The following is a 20,108-nucleotide window of genomic DNA, read 5'->3' on the forward strand; positions in this document are numbered from 1 at the left end:
CTGATATGGCAGATCGGTGCTGGAGGGGTTGTGGAGCCACAGGTACACTGGTGCATTTACTATGGCACTGCCCCAAGCTACATCGTTATTGGGAAAGTATACTAGATGATATAGATACAGCATTTCACACTGAGATTCCAAGGTTCCCATCGTATATAGTGCTGGGATTACCCAATCCCCTTACTTTCCCCCTAAGATCGCTAAAAGGGAGGCAGATGGCTTTGGTGATTAATGCTGAGTTACAGCAGATTCTTGCTCTCTGGGGTACAGACAGAGCGCCGACGCGGATGGCATGGTTACAGAAGCTGTGGTTTATCCTGGCTATGGAAAAACTCTCTCTGGCCTCCCAGCAGCGAGTGAGTGATTTGAATGAATTATGGAAGCCATTTCTTCAGATTCTATCCTCAGAGTTTACGGAATTAACATGACCGGCCTATTTGAGGGTTTTGAGATTGACTTGATCTAGGTACAGGTTACATGGAGGGCAGACTTTGGAGAGCTGAAGTCGGGGAGGGGAGTGGTGGGGCCCGAGAGAGACACGGAGAGGACTTGGACTCTAGAGGGAAGCATTGTTCGTATGTTTTATTTATTTGTTGGGGGGATGCACATTAGCAGGATCCGCAATCTGGAAGTGTATTAGCACTGCTCGCTGACTCTCTGGGTTATGATATAGGGATGGTGGGAGGCTGCCTTCGGTGTGGCCCGGAGAGTGGGATTTCAATGGGCAGATCTCCTGCCGTCAGTGCTGTGGTCTTTGTTGGAGTGAAATATGTTATCTATTGCCCGAGTTGTATTGTGTTGTATTCTGTATGTTTATATTTGCAAAATAATAATAAACAGATTTGATCCATAAGTCTATAAGGGTGGAACTGGCAGGAACTCCAACAGGTGAACCCCTGGAGTCCTTAAACCCCTTGGAAAAGGAGGCTGTGTTTTTACTAGAAAATCTAGTGCTACTGCACCCCGACTTTCCTCTTCTCCTTGTCTGTTCCGCCTAGTACAACTCAGCTTTGCAAGTTCTGAAGGGGAGTCAGAGGCATCGAGATGTATCAAGAAGGAGAATGGAAGTAGGAAAATACCTGAAAAAGGACAACTTAGGGGAACTGTGGCTGCTATGTCTGCTTTGGCCGGAGTGTTTCTCCATGGTGAGGACCCTGGGACTTCGGCAACTTCCGGAGCAAATATAGAGTCTCTATGGATGGTCCCTCCCCGATTCTGGACGTCCGTTTATTAATGCAGAAAACCTTGAATGAACTGCTTGAATTTTCCCTTGCTACAAATGAGGCCCTGAGAGCAGAGGTGAGCGTACTCAAGGAGATTTTTGGTGACCTGAAGTCCTTCAGTTCTTGTCTACCTTCAATCATAAGGTTGTTAACCTTTCACTCCCTAGAAATTAGATGAGGTGTCTCTGGTATAAATGGGGGGAGGGGTCCAGGAAACAGTGTTTGTATCAAGAAGACTAATGCTGGTTAGAAGGTGGTATCATGGGTGGCCCAGGAACTAGTGCATGTTGCGTCGTATTGGGAGGAAAGGTTTCAGGTCAGGTAAAATCCTGAGGAAGTCCCCCAAGAATGTTAAGCCTTCTGGAGGCATAGAAAATTTAGATCAACCCAGAAATCAAGGGCAAAATAGGAAAGTATTACAAGGGGAAATGGGGGTGAGACAAGGATCAAAGGATTTGCTAAAGGCTGTTCCAGTGATCCCCTGGCCCAAACATAATGGTACTCGAAATTCATCCAACAAGGGGAATAAGGACAACATAAGATGAGGGAAAGGGGTCTATGGTCCGGGGACAAAGGCCACTCTGCAGTTAGGCAAGAGCGCTAAGATTCAGAAGTGCCAGGATAACAGTACAACTAGACAACTCGATTCTGAATGAGCCGCAGAGCAGACTCAGAGCCTCCTCCCAGAGCAAAATATCTGTACCTAGAAGGGACATGTAAGGGGAAGAGAGTAAGTAAATGGGGGCTGTTGAATACGTCAAGTCTGCTAAAGTATTTGTTGCCTGTAAGGATCTGGAGGAGAGTCTCCTTCCGGGGAGGTGGACAGGTAGACTAGGTAGTTCCCGCACCTGCCAACCTGAGAGCCCTTTTGTGGAATGTACATGGGCTGGATAAGCTCATTAGAATAAATAGATCTTACTACTATTTGGGAAGAGAATGAAGTAATCTGCTTTCAGGAGACCTGGTTGGTGGGTGAACAAACACAGGTGAGTGTGTTTAAGCAATTCGTAAAAAAGGGAACTAAAGAGAGGCCAGGGCACCTACATATTGGGCGATGACCTTGGTATCTACCAAACGTAACAAAGGAGCCAGAGTAATACCGAACAGTAGTGAATGGTTCCTGGCTTGCCTCCTGGATCTGTACTTTGTGCCTCACTGAATCAATAACTTATTAATCATCAATGTTTATGTAGACCTATGTGAATGCCAGAAGAGTAAGTGGGAGCAATTTTAAAGAGACCTGATGGATTTAAGAGAGCTTCAGGGGGGACCTCCAATCCTCTTATTAGGGGGGTTTAATCATCAGTTAGCCCCAGCTCAAGTTAAGGTCGGTGGGAGTAACATGCTTGAGAGTTATGGTATTCAAAACGCAATCTTTACAGAATGCACCAGAAAAAGTATGATTTGCAATTCATAAAATTTCTCTATGAGCTAGGCTCTGTTAGCCTAAATTGTTGGTTTAGGGGGGATTCTAAAGGTCTAGTATGCTTTAGAATATATTTTAGTGGTCTCTCATGGAACCCACTTTTAACTGCCTATCATGCGATGGTTCCCTCACAATGCCTTTTAGCTGCACTACTGTCTAAGTTCGGAGACAAGCTAGGAAGAAGGGCGAGGACAAATGTCCGAGAAAATTGTTTGGCCTGCCTATAAGCGTGGTGGGACCAGCTATAAGACTGGAAGGGGATTTGCAGGCTTGGAATTTCTTGGCCTACAAATCAACCCTGAGGTTCTGGAATAATCTGTGGACTGCGATGGTCCTAAAGGTATTGCTTCTGTGTGCAAAGGAAATTGTTAAGAGTGAGGTAAAATGGGTGGTGTATGTCAGGAACAGATTAGGGAAAATAGCTGCAACTTTACAAATGGAAAATTTCAGGCTGGCAGAGGATACCCCTTCTCCCCCACTTCTCTAAAGGTGAAATGAAAAGTGCATGCAAAAGAGTGAAGGATATCCGACTTAGGGTATGTAAAGAGTAAACCCTTGGAATCCTGGGATAACCAGAGGGCTTTTCCTTAAATGGCAGCCTTGCCCAATGCCCAGTAATGCCTAATACTTTAAAAATTTCGGGCAGCTCTGATTGTGTGCTATTTAAGACTGAGAAGTACTTCTGAATGCTGAGAATAATTGTACATGCAGTCTAGGATTCCAAAATTTTAATTTTAATTTTTTTATTGGATTGTTTGCACTTTTATAAGATACGCTGTGTAATTTAAAAAAACTTTTTTACAAAATATAATATTTTTCATCGGACTGAATCACTAACACTTTAGACCAATCTGGAATTTTTGGCATGTGCCCTTGCAAATCTCTTAAAAGCAAGTTTGAACTAAGAATACGGCGGTGCAAAATATTAGGCTCATAGTTGCATATGAGGGACTGGCTGAAGAACTACATGATGGTGAGACACGAGGAACTTTCTTGGTTGTTTATATCGGTCGTGGCAGTCCTCTATGGGTAGTAGGGTTTTGTAAGGTTTAGGGGGAGAGGGTTGGGAGTGGGTGTTATTTCAAGTCTATGCATGTATTTATTGTTTTAAAGTCTTTTGTCTAAACATAAATAACCTAGAACTGAACTATAAACAAAAAACGTTTTCATAATTATAGCTTATTTTAAACAAAAGTTGGCTAATTTATTCCACAATCCAGATTTTACTACAAATTTAAAAAGAAAAATAAGTTTTCCCTCCCTCCAACCTTCCTTTAAAAATAGTTATGGAGTTCTGTACCCTTCACAGACTCAGGCACTTGCTATTTTTGAATTCTGAAGGAAGTCAAAGACCCCTGAAGTCACTTATGGGGCACAAAGCAATCAAGTTCATGTGGCAGGCTTAGCAAAACCAAAATGCAACACAGTAATCAATTTTACGGCTAAGCCCACTGTGATGCTGAAAGACTACAACAAACAAGAAATGTAGGCATCATCCTGGAAGACAAGCTTGACGTGATCGCCCAAGTTAAAGCAGTGACCTCCACCTGCTTCCGTATCCTGAGGATGCTGCACAAGATCTTCAAGTGGCCACCAGAGAACACCATGAAAATGGTTACACAGGCCCCAAGTACCCGCAGACTGGACTACAGAAATGCATTCCATGCAGGAATCACCAAGAGACTCCTGAACAGGCTCCAAACCATCCAAAATGTTACAGCTAAATTCATCCCCAACCTACCTCACTGCACCCACATGACATCTTCACTCTAAGAACTCCACTGGCTCCCCATACACAAACACAATTAATTCAAACTACACACACAAACAAAAAAAAGCACTACACAACACTGGCCCGGCCTACCTGGACAACTGCAGACATTTCCAAATACCTCTCAGGCACCAGCATTCAGCTAGATTCTCACTAGGACATGTTCCCCCATTCACAAAACCAAAGCTTTTACATCACATCAAAGCCTCCTCATAAGCTTCTTGAAATCCACAAGAAGTGGGAGACTTTGCTCTCCAAATAAATGCACCAAGAAGACAGCAGCCTACAAATCTGCACAATGCCTGGATGCTCTCATGGGTGATTAGTGGGCTACAAAAATAAACATAACATAACATCAGTTTGTGAAATTGAGGTACAGTTTGAAAGCATTAGTTTATTGGCCTCACAGGTATAACAGCATTAAACAAAGCATCTACATTGTTCTCATGATGTGTCTGCAAAAATATCCTATGTGCATTGATGTAGGAAAAGTCCATGGCTTCACTTGAGATGTATCATAGTGTCTGTGATCACTTCAGAAGTTCGCTACCATGTGTTCTACTATTCAATCTTCTTATAGTTAATCTTCTGAACAACTATTTGGATGAGGCGCTCCAAAGGCTATCTCCTCTTTTCACAGCTGCAAAGATCTATATCAGAGTTGAAAGCTGTAGGTCCGTTTTGTTCCATTTTATAAATCTTTTTAGTGAGGTCGCCTACCCTCAACTAACACCACTGGGCCCTGCCAGAAACAAAGAACCAATATTAATATAATAAACTTGACTAAGCTCTTTTCAATACACACACTTATCCAGGACAGAACAAAGGCAGATTTGCCTTTCCAATGTAGCTTTATGGTAGCAGTCTAGACTAAACTGTGCTCCATACACCAGTAGGATATGATTGGGCAGTTCTTCAGGGGTGCAATCAGTTTAGGCTCTGATTACAGTTTTTAGCCTCTCTGTAAAGGCAAATGCAGTTGAATAGATTTCAGTTGGAGACACATCTTTGTTTCTGAATGTATGGGATGAAGTAAAGCAAAAACAGGTTTTTAAGCAGATGAAATACTGCTTGCAACAACATGATGCCTTAGTGCTAACTCTACGGATACTCACCATATCAAAGGTCTACAAATGAAGCTTTATCTAGTACGGAACAATCTATCAACTGAAGTTTTGAACCCCATTGTTTTTCAAATTTTGTTTTACCCTGAGTATAAATGTACCAAGCAGGTATGTATTACATAATTACACACACTGAATTAGAGCCAATTTAGAGTACAAGTATGTTTAGCTAGTCAATACCCCCGTAAGACAATGAACTAGACAATGCCATGACATCATAAAATCCACCAAAATGTTATGATTGAACACAATGATCTTATCCCTTTGACAAGTCGACCATCCCACCCTCAGAAGCATTCTAGAGTCCTGGATTGGATTTACCAGCAACGTCCTTCATTGGTTCCCCTTTTACCTTTCTAACCAACACCAGTTTGTTGACATGAGTACCGCCAGGTCACAAAATATCCCTATCACCTGCAGAGTTATCCAGGGTTCCATACTTACAGATAACATCACCAAAAGTCACTAATATGCCCATGATAGTCTACTTGAAAGTCTCCTCTGCATCACACATCCAATTCGTCAAATCCTAATTATACATCATCCAGACCTGGATGTCCAGTGACTACCAGAAGCTCAACCCAACCAAGACAGCAATCCTGTTATTTGCAAGGAAAACAAACAAGAAGCAGTACAACCCTGGGTCAATGACATGAACTTTGACAGTTGTGAACCCCAACTTTCATCGGATGCCAGGTCACTTAGATTCACTGTAAAGGGACACATTTCCAAAAAACACAAAGATGGTCTGGTACGAGCCCTCTCTTAAAGAAAATCAAACTGTTTCTTCTAGAAATTGATTTAGGAACTGCAGTTTAAGCCCTTGTACTCTCACAGCTGGATGGTGGTAATGCCCTACTCCATGGCCTTCCAGACTCCACACTGTCAACCCTTAAGGAAATACAACATGTGCAGCATGTCTCATCCAGGGTCTGAAGAAATATGATTACATCAATTCCATCAGAAGGAAAATCCTTCGGCTCCACTTGCTGGCCCACATCATCTTCAAAACCAGCTGCATCATTTACAGCTTATTCTGCAGACAAGCTCAGCATCTCTGGTGGTTCTCAGCGTACCCACAGCCAGGGCACCACCACACTGCACGCTAAGAAGTGTAAAACATTTAAAACAATACAGCAGGCCTTTTCTATCTATGCACCCAGGATCTGAAACAATATTCCTGCATCCATCAGGACATTCCCAATGCTGCTCTATTTTACGAAAGACTTGAAGACTTACCTCTTTAAAGAGTACTACGTCACAGTGCATTAACCATCTACAACCCACCTTGCTCTGCTATTACTTGTTGATGTTATGCTTGGTGTTGGTCACGAAGAGGGCTGCCCTGCGTTTTGGGTAGGTTTGCACTATATGAATACCATAAGCATGTATAAATCCTATGTATGGTACTGCATCTGTACACTGGAAGAAAGCAGGTTTGAATTGGTAAATGGTAATTCTGTCTGGCAAGGCTCACAGATTACATCATTCATTAGGAGAATGATTTTGTTTAAGGCAACCCCAGAGGGAAGAAAATATTTGTGTGCTTTCATACTATGTTGCAGGAAGGTTTGCTACTATCAAATTAGCCATGGGCAAACGATATTTGTAGACCTCTTCTATTTAGGAAGAGACATTTCATTCTCAAATTCTGCCTAGAGAGAAAGAGCAGGAGCGTGTGAGAGGAAACAATGCTGGAATACTTAAGAAGGGTCAACATTCCATCAAATAATGGCTTCTTTTCATTGTGCTTGTGGAATCTTAAAATATGTGGATATTCTTAATCACAAATGAAGACTGAACCCCAAATCGATTTTTTAAGTTCAGCGTCAGGATATTCTCACCTGTGATAGTGGAAATTACAAATACACAATGCATAACAGTGTGCCATTGTAGGGACACCAATCCTTACAGCAAAGGTACTAAATGGCTAATCTAGATTACTACAATGGGCAGCAGTGGGGAGAGTGGGACTGCCAAGCAGGTTTAGAGGCAACATGTTACCTCTGATGGATGTGTGACTACAGGGGCATGCTCCCCTCTCCTCCCATGCGGCATTAGTAATTCCTCAGTAGTCAGTCTAGAGCTATTAAGGCCATTTAGAGGAGGGGAATATCTCACCTTGTATGCACGAACAGCAGTGCATGTTTAGATCCTAGGCAGTGTGTTTTGTCCTGATGAAAGCCTGGGACCCCAGTGGCCATAATTAAAATGCTGAACCATGTTGATTATTAGTTAAGGGCAATAGGGCCGTTATATCCTTGCTCCCCTTTTTGGTAAGTTAATTTTACCCATACTCAAACAGCTGTTAATAAACGGATACAGAGGTTGGTTTGAGATATTTTTGTCCTTTTAGGTACCTTCGCTAGGGAAAAAATGTGCTTCTGAAAGAAGATCGAACATCCAGGTTTTTAGGGCCCAGGAGACCTGATGACGAAGCATGCCGCTAGTAGAGCAGGTGAGGGTCTACCAAGGAAATAAGGAACTTTTCCTTTTTTCTTTTTCCATCACTAGCAAGGCTTCTTTTGGTTAGTGATTTTGTACACTAGGCAGATGATACCTTTTTGTGACTGTTGGTTCAAATAGGGAGACTGTGTCCCCTTTCCTGCATTTTGAAATTCTCTCTTCCCTTCTCAGGCGTGGGATCTGGTTGGATTTTGGCACAGGTTGATTGGTTTGTACTACTTCAGACTTCAGCCTGTGGTACTTTGGCCTGCCGGGGTGGTGCAGGGGATGACCGCCTGCCAAATTTAGAGCTCTCCACCTACCTTGTGGCGATGTGTGCGCCTTCAGAGGAGCTACTGCAACTCTTCTGAAGACACTGTGCCTTTCCCGAGTGCCCACCATGTTACATATGGCACCTCAGCAAACTATTTATGTTTTTCGAAGACCACTAAAAAAAAGTGGGAATTTGCTTTCCAAAAATAGAAACTAATGGCCCTGACAGTCTGGAACTTTTTTCCCCACATAGTGTAATTTTTTTTTTTTTTCAGTTCAGGACTACCAGGCTTTTATGTGGGTTCCACTGGCAAAACCGTCAGGGGCTCCAAAGGCAAAAACATGATGGTTTGCCTGGTACACCTGGCTAAGCAGAGCAGATGAACTAAAGATTTGGCAGGCAGAGTAGGCTGCCATGTCTGTGGTGGAGTACCCCCTCAATTAAACTCTAATGAAGCCCTTACGTTCTTCAAATGGCTATCCTCAGGGCCTTCGGTGATCATTCATCATTCATTTGGTGGTGAAACTGGATAGGGTTTGGCAATTGACATTATTGATTTTTGTGTGTAGTCCATTATTACTCAAGGACAGTATATGGATGTGCCTTTAATTCAATGATTGAGAACTATTACTCTTGGTACAAAACTGTTTCCCCTTTGATGTTCTTGTGAAACATTAGTTGGCTAATAATACTGATTATCTGTGGTGAGCACTATTACTCTAAGAGGGTATTCTGACATGTGAAATGCCTTTTATGGGGGGGGGGTGGTACTTGATCACTGCAAGAGGGCATTTTGACATGTCAAATGTCTACAAACTTTCAAATTTGGATTATCCGTCTAATCAATGGGCACACAAAGAAGACGAAGAGAAGGGTGGCCAATTTGTAAAAATATTAAATTTCAATATTTGAGAACAGTGATGTTTACTAGTTATAAAACAAATTGCAGGAACAAGGTATGCATTACTTACCTTGGCTCTACCATAAGATCCCCTTGATAAGGAGAAGGAAATGAGATAAGCTGACGCTGCTGAACCGACTTTTCTATTGCCCATGACAATAGAAGGTTTTCCCGTATTTTTGTTTTTACTTGCCGCAACATGCAGGTCGTTTATTAGTCACACCTTGAGATTTATCACTCTCAGTACAAATGAGATACACTACTCTGATGGCCTGCTATCGGGGTAAGGAAGTTGACTGTCATTATCATACATCACTGTACAATGAAGTCTTTATGTGCATCTGTTGTAGTCTTAGGATAACCCAGGAGCACTGATATAAATAGAAATTAGAGAAAAGCAGAACAGGTAAAAGGGTAAGTAAACACCAGTCTATTAGGTGTTGAGAACACCTCTTGCCAAATTCTTAAAACACAAACTCCAGTTTTCCAGCAACTACATTCTTTAAAAAATTGGCTTTGAGAAGTCTCTGAATACAAGTTTCAAAACCACAGAGATTGTATGAATTGCTTGAAGTCTTTGTGGTTAAATAATCGTCACTAAGGGAAATACACCCAGACTAGGAGTGGGCCCAATGATTACCACTGGACCTTTATAGTCCTACCATGCTTTGGACTGTGTGGTTGCTGAACCTCAAACCTCTTGATAGGTCAGAGGGGCCAACATGCAGCCTGTAGTGAATTTTACATTTCTCAACTTCATTCTCTGAGCAGGCTGTGATCAGTCCATTCTACCAAAGAGAGTTGCAATCTTTGTCAAAGCACCATCCACAGATCCCACCAACCTAAATTTACGGCATCACGTCCTGCATGGATTTCAGCACCATGACATTGTAAAGGACCCATGGCAGCCAGTCCTCACTAAGCACATTGAATGGACATGAAATGGAGGCAGGTTGCCTGTCACATTGGTTTGCTCATAAGGGGCATTTATGGAACAAGGTTTCTGGAAAGGGGCTCCAGATGCAGTGCTCTGTCCCTCGCAGGAAACCAGAATCCACAAGCACCTGGGAATTGCCCCACAACTTGGTAGTCAATCCTGAGAGAGGAAAGTACTAAAAGACCTTGAAGAAGTGTTACTATTTTTTGATGTCTGCTGCCAACATCCCAACTAACACGGTGCCACTTTGTGTCACACAATATTGGCTGCCTTCACCCGGTGAGGAGCCAATATCACACGATGGTAGGGAAGACTAGTTGGAAACTGGGTTGCCGTATCGTCATTGGATCAGTTTAACAGCTAATGTCCATTAAGGGGTGAGAAAACACTCCAAGATATAAGATGCAGCCACAGCACTCTTTGTTTTATTCTTTTTTGCAGGGGAGTGGGTGGGATAGATGGGGGTCAGGGTGCCTCTTAGATGGTTTTTTGCACAAGGCCCCATCACCTCCAATGCCCCCCCCCACCCCCACACAAAGTGAAATATATTTTCAAGTTGGCTTGTCTGCTGCTGGCCAGCCAGAAAGGAAGAAACTTCAGCTGCAACACCATCCGGACCCCACGTGGGGGGAGAATCATTCTTCACTTCATCAAAGGGCACCAACTTGTGTATGCCAACAAATCCCGGAGAAAGAGGGCACTCCTGCAGTAGGGCTCACAAGCAGCACTTGCAGCACAACACAAAGGAAGGCATTCACTACAGTTTATCTGCATAATTATTTTGCTGGTTCTAAGGAGAATATCATCTCTTCTTTTGTCAAGGCTTTTCTGTCCCTTATAGTAGCACATACTGTGTGGAGAGTTGTCTCACATCAGGTCTCAAATGCCATCTGTCACCTATAACTATTATCTGTTTTGAGGTATTTATCACATTTTTAATAAACAAAGCACACTCACTTCATGCCTTACACAGCAGGGTGTAAAATCCGGTTCAAAAACATGCAAAGGCACTACATTTCTTTGAGGTCAACATTCTAAAGGTATCTGCTGTACCCTCTTTCTCCCACAAGAAAAGCAGGCATATGTTCCATCTTACCTAGCACGTACAAATTAACAGCCGACAACTGGAATGTGTGCCTTGATTCAAGAGTAAACATCCTTTGCGATGAGCTACTTGTTTTGTGCAGCATGTAGGTGACTGTGGTGTACAGTAGGAAAGCAACTTCACACTGAGAATGGCATTTAGATTGCCTTTGCTCATCAACAAATGAGGTTATTGTCCTGGAACATTAGTGTGTTCAGAATAATATTAGCAAGATCAGTCTTTTCTTTCACATAATGTTCATGAAAAAAGGACAGAACAAAACATACTATCTAAAAGAACAAAGAATTCCTGAACCAAATAGTATTCAAGAGGAACCATTTTTTGCAGAAGTACCCCTCACTCTCTCCCGCCCCACTCTGGCCTGACCACTCCTTCAACCTCTGCTGAGTTTTAATTGCAGGCATAAGAAAGGGCAAAACCTATATTTGCTGCTGTACACTACCATGTTTGTAAACTGCACTTCCATTTAAGCGTTTTGTAATAGTGGACGACACAACCCTCAGAGCCTGCCACATCATGTACAGTTCAGCAAGTGGGTAAAATGGACCGATCTTCCAGAGCAGCTACTCTAGAATACCCAATGAGAAAAAAAAAACTCAATCACAGCAGCACATAGCCCAAGCACGAAGATGGTGTCTGAAGTATTTGTGAACAACTCAGGGGTTAATGGTGCACTGATACCTCTCAAAAGAAGCAGGACCGCAATATATTTACTATAAAAGGCGATTTAAAATGTATGGTATTTAGCAGCTCCAATTCAATTGATGTCCCAAATAAGGTAGTCAACAGCAGGTCCTTCACCATAAAAGTGAATAACCACCCTTGGTATTTCTATGGGATCCATTGCTGAAACAGATCGATTCCAATTTGGGCAGATTGAGAAACTGCTTGCAGGTCGGAGACTCTCCAAAAAAGAATCAGAAAAACTAAAAAAAAAAAAAAAAGATACTCTGTTTTCGAACACCTTTGCAAAACAGTATGAAAACAATGTTTAGCAGGCACAAGAAATAAAATTCGGTGTAGGAGCAGTTTTGTCACTATCTGCAAGTATCTGGGTTTTATATAATCAGCTTCACTCTTTTTAACGACGTAACACTAACCAACAATTAAAATACACAAATGGTGAAAGGAGGATGCTTGCAATAAGTTTAACCACTGGCAATCGATTAGGGTAGGATTCCAACCCATTATACTTTTACCCACCATGCCACCCCAGATCATATCCAGCCACATAAAAAGCTGCTTTTCAGCTGAATAAAGAGTGGAGCAAGCCACTCATTATTTATTCATAAAACTGGACAAAGAGTGCCCAATAATGTCCTGAACATGCATATTTGCATATTTACTGTTCCTTGTGGTGGCCCCAAAATGCACACCAGCTCCATCATATAATATTAGTAATTTAATGAGTACTACTTAATAGAGTATGTAATAAAAAATACTTTTCCTTTTTAAAAGAAAAACACCGACTGGACAATACTTTGAGTGGTGATGTGTGTCAGGGAATTGGGGGTGCTAGCCCACGCACCACCCCTCCTGAGTAGGTCTTGGATTGCTCTGCTTCTCTACTCTGGGAAAGTAAAGTGCTAGAATGTGGTACTTGGTTCCCTGCACCGAGACCATTGAGGACTTATTAATTGAAAAGGGCGCGCATTCTTCACAACTGATGCCCAATTTCTTACATTGTTTAAATTGATATTTTATACACAAAAACTAAATATCACGGTTTTATTTTGCGCAAGAAAAAGTGACCAGCTCCCAAAATAAGCAGACTTAGTTCGGAGGGCTATGTAACTGCAAGGTAAATATCTAGAACATGTGATGCATCATTGACCGGCAGATGCAAAACAAATAGTTTTCCAAACAGTACAAAAGCTTGCGGGGCTTATTCAAATGCCATCAAAAGAAAAGATCAAATGTAATTTGTTGTCATTTTTCCACATGAACGAGCCTGTGTAATCGCCACGCACAGTTGGGCCGAACAGGCTTCTTATGAGATTACTTTAGATACATTCATACTGTGGGCAGGTGCGCATGGCGTCTTACTAAACTAAGCAGTGCTTCGGTCCTTCTGACTAATAATACACTTTTCTACTGTGACTGAAGCCTTCCAACAGCTGTAAATATTCAAGTCAGTCTACCCCATAATCTCAGGATTTATGCCAGCATTGGTTTCAGTCACGTTTTACAAAAGCATCATACAAATGTCTGAGCAAAAAAAAATAACCCCCCGCGACACCACATATGACAATGCGTATATAACTATGTATGCAGGAATGAGTGGATAGATAACCATATATGGACCGATGGATAAATGACTCAATTGATAATTGAATCAATGGATAGATGACTGCTTGAAAGAGTGGATGGATGAATGGGTGAGGGAGTGCATGGATTGTTAAATGAGTCAATTGAGTGCAAGAGCGAATCAATGGGCATGCTGGAGAATGAGTACCTGGGTGACACCTCAACAACTCCCACAAGCATTATCCTTCTTGATTCAATCAACCACTCATGTGAGCTGCTGCAAATACATGAACTTTGTTTCTATCTTCCAGGCCACAGCACAAGAAAAGTAAGGCCTGCTACTCCTGCTCTCATGCACCTAATTTAATCACATCACTGTATGCCATTATACTGACATTCTGCCATGAGTCCTGCGTGACATTTAAAACAACCAATAGCTGTAATGTGGGTGGATGCACACGTGAACGAGTCTTACAACAACCAATGTCTGGGAGGCCCTGCCCCTTTGCCATTCTTTCAGTATACTAGTTGTAGAAGCTCTTGTGAAAGAGCTACAGCTGCCTCGTTTGGGAACCATGGGTAGCTGACAAAGCCTTTGTACCCACATGTTTAGCATTTTCCAACGTTCAATGTTGTCATACTGTGCATTAAAAAGGTCTGTGTAAATATCAGGGGCTAGTGCTGGACAGCTTGCCTCTTACCTTGCTTCCGAGTAACAACACATTCCACGAAAGCATCTCACAGTTCAGGGGCACAAGCCAGGCTACATTGAGATGTCCAGGCCCACTCAAACAAGTAGATTGACTATGAACTAGGGTCTTCACTGTGACATTTTAGTGGCCCCGTATCCCCGCAAAAAGATAGTCACTATAGAGGACACATGCCACCCAATCAGGATTCCCATGCCAGCACCTCAGACATGCGCTTGTGTGTGTGCAATGTTGGGTAAGCCTGCCACGCCACAGCCCTGCTGAGCTAACAACTCACTCCTACACCAGTAACTGAACTTGCAAACTACCCAGACAACCCTATCCACTCTAAAGCTACATAGCAATGGCAGAAATTAAGGAGTACAGAAAAACTAGTCAGTCTGGCAGAGGGCCATGCATCTGGTGGAAAAGTGCACCAACTGCAGTAGGAGTGATTCAGTCAGGCGAGCCATATGGCAAAAAATAGCTCTGTCTACCACAGCTAAAGCACAGCAACTGAAGCCTGCAAACTGGCAAACAAAATAAAGCCACATCAGGAAGCATAACTCCTTTTGCTGTACAAGCAGCTGTGGAACTGGAAATGAGGGTATGGTCAAAATACAAAAGTGGGGCTTAAGGCTATCTTTCTCAAAAAAAGTGATCATAACTCTGGATTCTCAAATGTCAATCAGGAGAGCACAGAAGTGTGTAGTCATAGGAAGAGCTGTTTTGGCTAGAAAAGTGTTTGAGGCTCGAACAATGGACCAAAGAGCAAATGTTTTCATCTAACTTGTCTTATTCTGCCTTCACAAGTTCTATAGTTTCCGCCGGGAGCCTACATTTAGGGAACAGGAGATCCTGAGCAACAGTTACAAGACAAATGCACGTGTCACTACTCACAGTTGAGTGTTGAAACTGTATGTGGGCAAGAGTAAAGTTATTACTAAGGAGAGAAATGCTAAAGTTGTCACTGCATTTTTTTACTCCTTTTCTTAACAAGAAAAATTCCATAGAAGCAGTTATCTCCTTAATGAACGGGCGCCACTGGATGAAGTGCGGATAGTGCCAATCTGCCATACCACTGTTGTGCTTAACAGTGGGTATGAGGAAGTAATGCCCATCGGTTCTGCAGTGGGAAGGGCAAGGAGACAATGGAGGCTGATCATCAAATGGATGTCAGTTTTCTCTAGCATTTAGTTGCACTGCAAAATGAAAACATACAAAATAATTTTGCCCTGCAGCTTCTCTATCCAGGAATCCTACGAAGAGGTTTTTGAATTCAAAACGGGAGATTGTAAATATGCCTTGTGGCAATTCATAATTTGTGTGCTGCATTCCAGAGAGACACAAATTCAAATATCGAAAGGTGTTTTTGAAACTTACCATATATCCCAAAGCATATACATAGTCAGGTGTCTCTTACTGAGGGCACGACAAAAGTGTGTATATTTGAATTAAAAAGTGTCCGCTAAGCCGCACGACCTATGGTGTGCCCGAGAAGATGTGAGAACCCAGGGATGCATGCAGGAGAAGCCTACTTTATCTTTAGCCCATCCTGCCTTGTGATAGCAGTCTCACCTTACTCCTTTCCAGAGGAGACTACGTGCTGGCACCTACTGCAACTAGATTCCACCAGACAATTTTCAAACATTCTGGTGTGTCAGGAGAGCGACAGAGGTCAGCCATCAGGACATCCTGCCTCAAAGGCCAATAGATGTAATGGTGATTGAAGAGTCATGTCCCGACATCTGGGCACCGGGCTCATGAGCATGCTCTAATCTGTTGTGGATGCTTCACAGCTTCCTGACCTTTAAGATTTCCAATGTAGCTGCCTAGGGGACAATTCAGTGATGGCTAGGGTCTGGAGACCCCCATAAACCTGTTCTTGGACAGACTAACAAGATGTTTCGTACTGCACATGGCATTTCCCCTTCAGGTGGTTTGTTCTGGAGACGAAGCCAATGCACCACCTAAATCTAAGGGGAATATGAATTGTTGGCATGTAGGGCATTCATTCTAAAAAATAATTCACAGGGGCAGCACTCATCCTAGCCTTTAGTAACTTTGCAGGTTTTAGATAACTGCTTAGTTCATTTACTTAAAAAGCAGAAAAACACATTCAGAGGTTTGACTGCTAAACTAGAAGAAAAAAAACACAAAAATGCAAGGGCAAAGGACATTCTAAGGCAGAAAAGAGAGGACGCTGAGTTGTGGCCGTTTTATGCTGCATATCATTGTGGGTTGTGGCATGGCAGGTCTAAACTGAATAATGTGGATCCATGCTGAGCCAAACTGGCCACTGGCACAAAGGGATTCCTGAGCCCCAAAGACAGCTTTGAGGGAACAACCACAGTCTTCAGAAAGACACATAAGTAGGTCATTCTACAATTAAATAATGGTTCTGGGAACGTGAGGAAACCTTGATGCGCTATAATTTTACGAATTTCACTTCAGAACCTCCTATAACGTGTGTCTCGCTTAGCCAATTTGTTGGGGAAAATTGTGCTGCAAATACCATGGTTCAATTCCTAATTTTTATTTAAAAGCGTCCTCTGCAGCGGATCGATCATGCTCTGTAAAGTATGGTGGAAGTAATAATACATTCAAGGGTTGTTTTACACCCATCACTGTATCCACTGGGAATTTGATTAAAGACAAGTTTTTTTTCTTAAGTATGTGTTGCACCTCTTTATTTTGGCTGCACCGGGATACACAAGGGTACATCCACATAATCAAAAGTCTTACTTTCATGCTCCGCTTACCATTCATATGGTTATTGCTTACCCTCATACAGATATCTGCAGGGACAGACAGACAAGCTACAATACTAAGGCAATCCTGCATACAGTGCATTTGCATCCAATACTGCAAACATTATCCGTGGCTTACTATGCTTTTTCGCTATGTTTATTCCACTATCATATACTTACTGACATTACACAGAAATACAGACATTATTTATGCAACACGAGCAAAGATCACTAGATGATAAATACCAGCAGCCAGGCTTACATCATACACACAAAGGCCTAGCAGCACAACTGTGCCGTCAAAAAAAGGTCTGGTTTTACAAAAGACAAAAACCAGAATGCCCTAATGATGCAGCAAATATTTATTCAAAAAAACTGATTAAACATACTATGCCTTGCTGCATAGTTTAGCAGCATTTTATCATTTTATTGCTATGCCAAAAAAATGTCTGCAATGTCTGAAGAAAGGTTTTTTCCCACTCTTCCCTAACAATACTAGTATTTCAGATCAACTCATATGACCTTAGCCTTCCACACCCCGTGGAAGGCCTGACTACTGTGCCACGACTTCGCTGTATTAGTGCACTGAGTGCAGTGGCACCAGGGTCCGGAGCTATCAGGGCTCCAGGCACTCCAATTAGCACGTATTTATGATTTGCGATTTTCTATACCGCTAATGTGTTCAATGGCCGCACTTCATCCTACTGAAGCACAACCGAGATACACGGCTACCGGGTGACGGATGCGTAACCTTAAAAGCCACGTTCCGCTCTGCAGTTTAGGACGCCTGATGAATTACACGATAAAAGCAGAGACGAAAACAAGGCGACAGCGATGACACACTCCGCTTCCTGTGGACAACTCAATGCGCCCATTCACCAGACATTTCATACATGAGCCCGCTCCAGCCGAGCCGCGCATACTTACAGATTATACAGCATGTCGGCCATGTTGCTGCGGTAGTACAAGGCATTTCTATAGGCGCTTTCAGCTTCGGAAATCTTGCCCTGGCTTTTGAGAACATTTCCAAGGTTACCCCATGCTGCCAAAAAGACAAAAAAGAATTACGTTGATATGCACTCATTATAAATAATCGTCATCTTAACATGCGGACGTTTCAGGACAGCAAAGAAACACCGAGAGTGAGAGCTCAACTTCACAAGCGAGACAGCTGCAAACTGCTATACAGACGTGATGCCATAAAATGCATCACTAAACCTACAATCGCTACAGAGCTTAGTGTGAAAACCATTAGAGCATTGTTAAAGTGCTCTACATGAGTACCGCCGATTTCTTAGTCGCTGACAGACTGAAAGAGCAATGGAAGTCATAAAATAAACTCATGCCAATATCACAGATTTATTAGCAAAGGAAATACGAACAAAGACGAACACTGAGGCTAATGGTTCGTCAAACATTCACGAGAGGTGGGTGAGCAGAGCAAAAGTCAATTCAACATCTCTCCCAGGCAAGCACGCAAGATAGACACCCGACTCCCAAGATCTTAACCCAAAGGCTTGAAAGTCTGACTACTACTCGTGGGTCAAATATACACAACCTGGACAAGATGGAGAATGCAAAACAAGGCAAGGTGAAACTGCACAATACATCAGGTTACCATAAACGCGAGGAGGTAACGGCATAAAGCATCATGGCTTAGCATTGTCCTTGGTATTTATTTTTTGCAACAAGTTAGCCTTGATGGTGAGAAACAGACTTCAGGAACAGGTGAACAAATTGACCCTTATTTAAATGCGTATCTGGTGTGTTTGAACACTTATAATTATGTACATTAATACATATTGTAAAAATTAACTTGAACCTTGTTTTGGTCAGGAGAGGCTCCCCACGCTGCGCAGCTCCACCTGACTGTGCCCGTGCCCTTTACCACGCCCTCGCTGCTGCTGCGAGTTCGAGGCCCTCCACCACCCGCAGGCTCCCACCTGCGCCTCATCCCTGGTGCCTAGTGGTTGCCACAAGTATTGTGGGTTTGTCTTGTGACTGTCTGTTTATTTTTGTATTTTTAACTGCACTTTGTCTCCTTTTGTCTGCCTTTTTCTCCTTTCTCTTAAAGCCTTTTTTAGCCGTTTTCTCCCTTCCTGAACCCTTGTGCTCTGTTTCCCTCTCCCCTTCTCCAGTCCCACCGCTGCGTCCCCTGCGGCCCCACCCCCCTCATGCCCTCATTCGCCCACCACTCCCGCATCCCAGATGCTCCTCCCTCCCACCGCCCCTTCTTAATGGTGGCCGCTGCATGGCAGAGGCAAGCCCATCTGCGCCTGGAGCGTGCCCAGCGCCAGACCCTTTGGCCCCGGCGATCCCCTCGCCACCCCACGCTGCTACAGTGCCAACGCCCTCCACGCCCTCAACTCCGGCCGATCAGCCACCTGCTTCCAAAGCCACCCCGAAGCTCACCCACGGACCCTCCTCATGCCAGAACTGCAGGTTCACCAGCCACCGAGCCGCCGCCCCTCCCGCCAGAAGCAGATGCAACCACCTCAGATGCATCCTCCTCAACACCCGCTCCGTCCACAAGCACGCCATCGAACTTTGGGACCTACTCATCTCATCCTCCCCGGACGTTGCCTTCCTAACAGAAACCTGGATGAACCCCTCCTCGGAACCCGACATCGCCATAGCCATCCTGGACAGTTGTAAGATCACCCGCAGAGACCGCACCAACAGACCAGGAGGAGGGATCGCCATAGTCCACAAGAAAACCATCAGAATCTCAACCAACACCGAAGACACCCTCGACGCCACCGAACACTTACACTTCCAAATTCACATCAACGCCAACACCACCCTCAGAGGAACACTCGTCTAAAGACCCCCCGGACCCTACCTGCAGTTCATTGTCTCCATTGCCAATGTAATCAGCGCTCACGCCCTAGCTTCTACGGACTACATCCTCCTCGGCGACCTGAACTTTCACCTCGAGAACGCCAATGACAGCAACTCCACCACCCTGCTCGACACCCTCGCCAACTTCGGTCTCAAACAACTCATCACGACACCCACCCACTCCGCCGGCCACACGCTCAACCCAGTCTTCTCCGCCAGCAGCCACGTCACCTTCAGCCACACCACCGCACTACACTGGACCGACCACCGCTGCATCCACTTCAACTTCAAGAAACCCACCACGCACTACCACCCACAACAGATTCCCCACGGCAGCTGGAACAAGGTCACTGAAGGCCAATTGATCTCCACCCT

At 43.6% G+C, this 20,108-nt stretch overlaps 1 protein-coding gene across 1 annotated transcript in view; it reads right to left on the bottom strand.

The window, feature by feature from the left end:
* TMTC2 (transmembrane O-mannosyltransferase targeting cadherins 2) overlaps positions 1 to 20,108 on the bottom strand; it is a 585,628-nt gene that overhangs the window by 264,132 nt on the left and 301,388 nt on the right. The window contains exon 4 of the mRNA XM_069228756.1: positions 17,820 to 17,934. Coding sequence (XP_069084857.1) covers positions 17,820 to 17,934 — 115 coding nt within the window. The remainder of the gene's footprint in view (positions 1 to 17,819; positions 17,935 to 20,108) is intronic.

This window comes from Pleurodeles waltl, chromosome 4_1 (genome assembly GCF_031143425.1).
Source record: "Pleurodeles waltl isolate 20211129_DDA chromosome 4_1, aPleWal1.hap1.20221129, whole genome shotgun sequence".
Taxonomy (NCBI): domain Eukaryota; kingdom Metazoa; phylum Chordata; class Amphibia; order Caudata; family Salamandridae; genus Pleurodeles; species Pleurodeles waltl.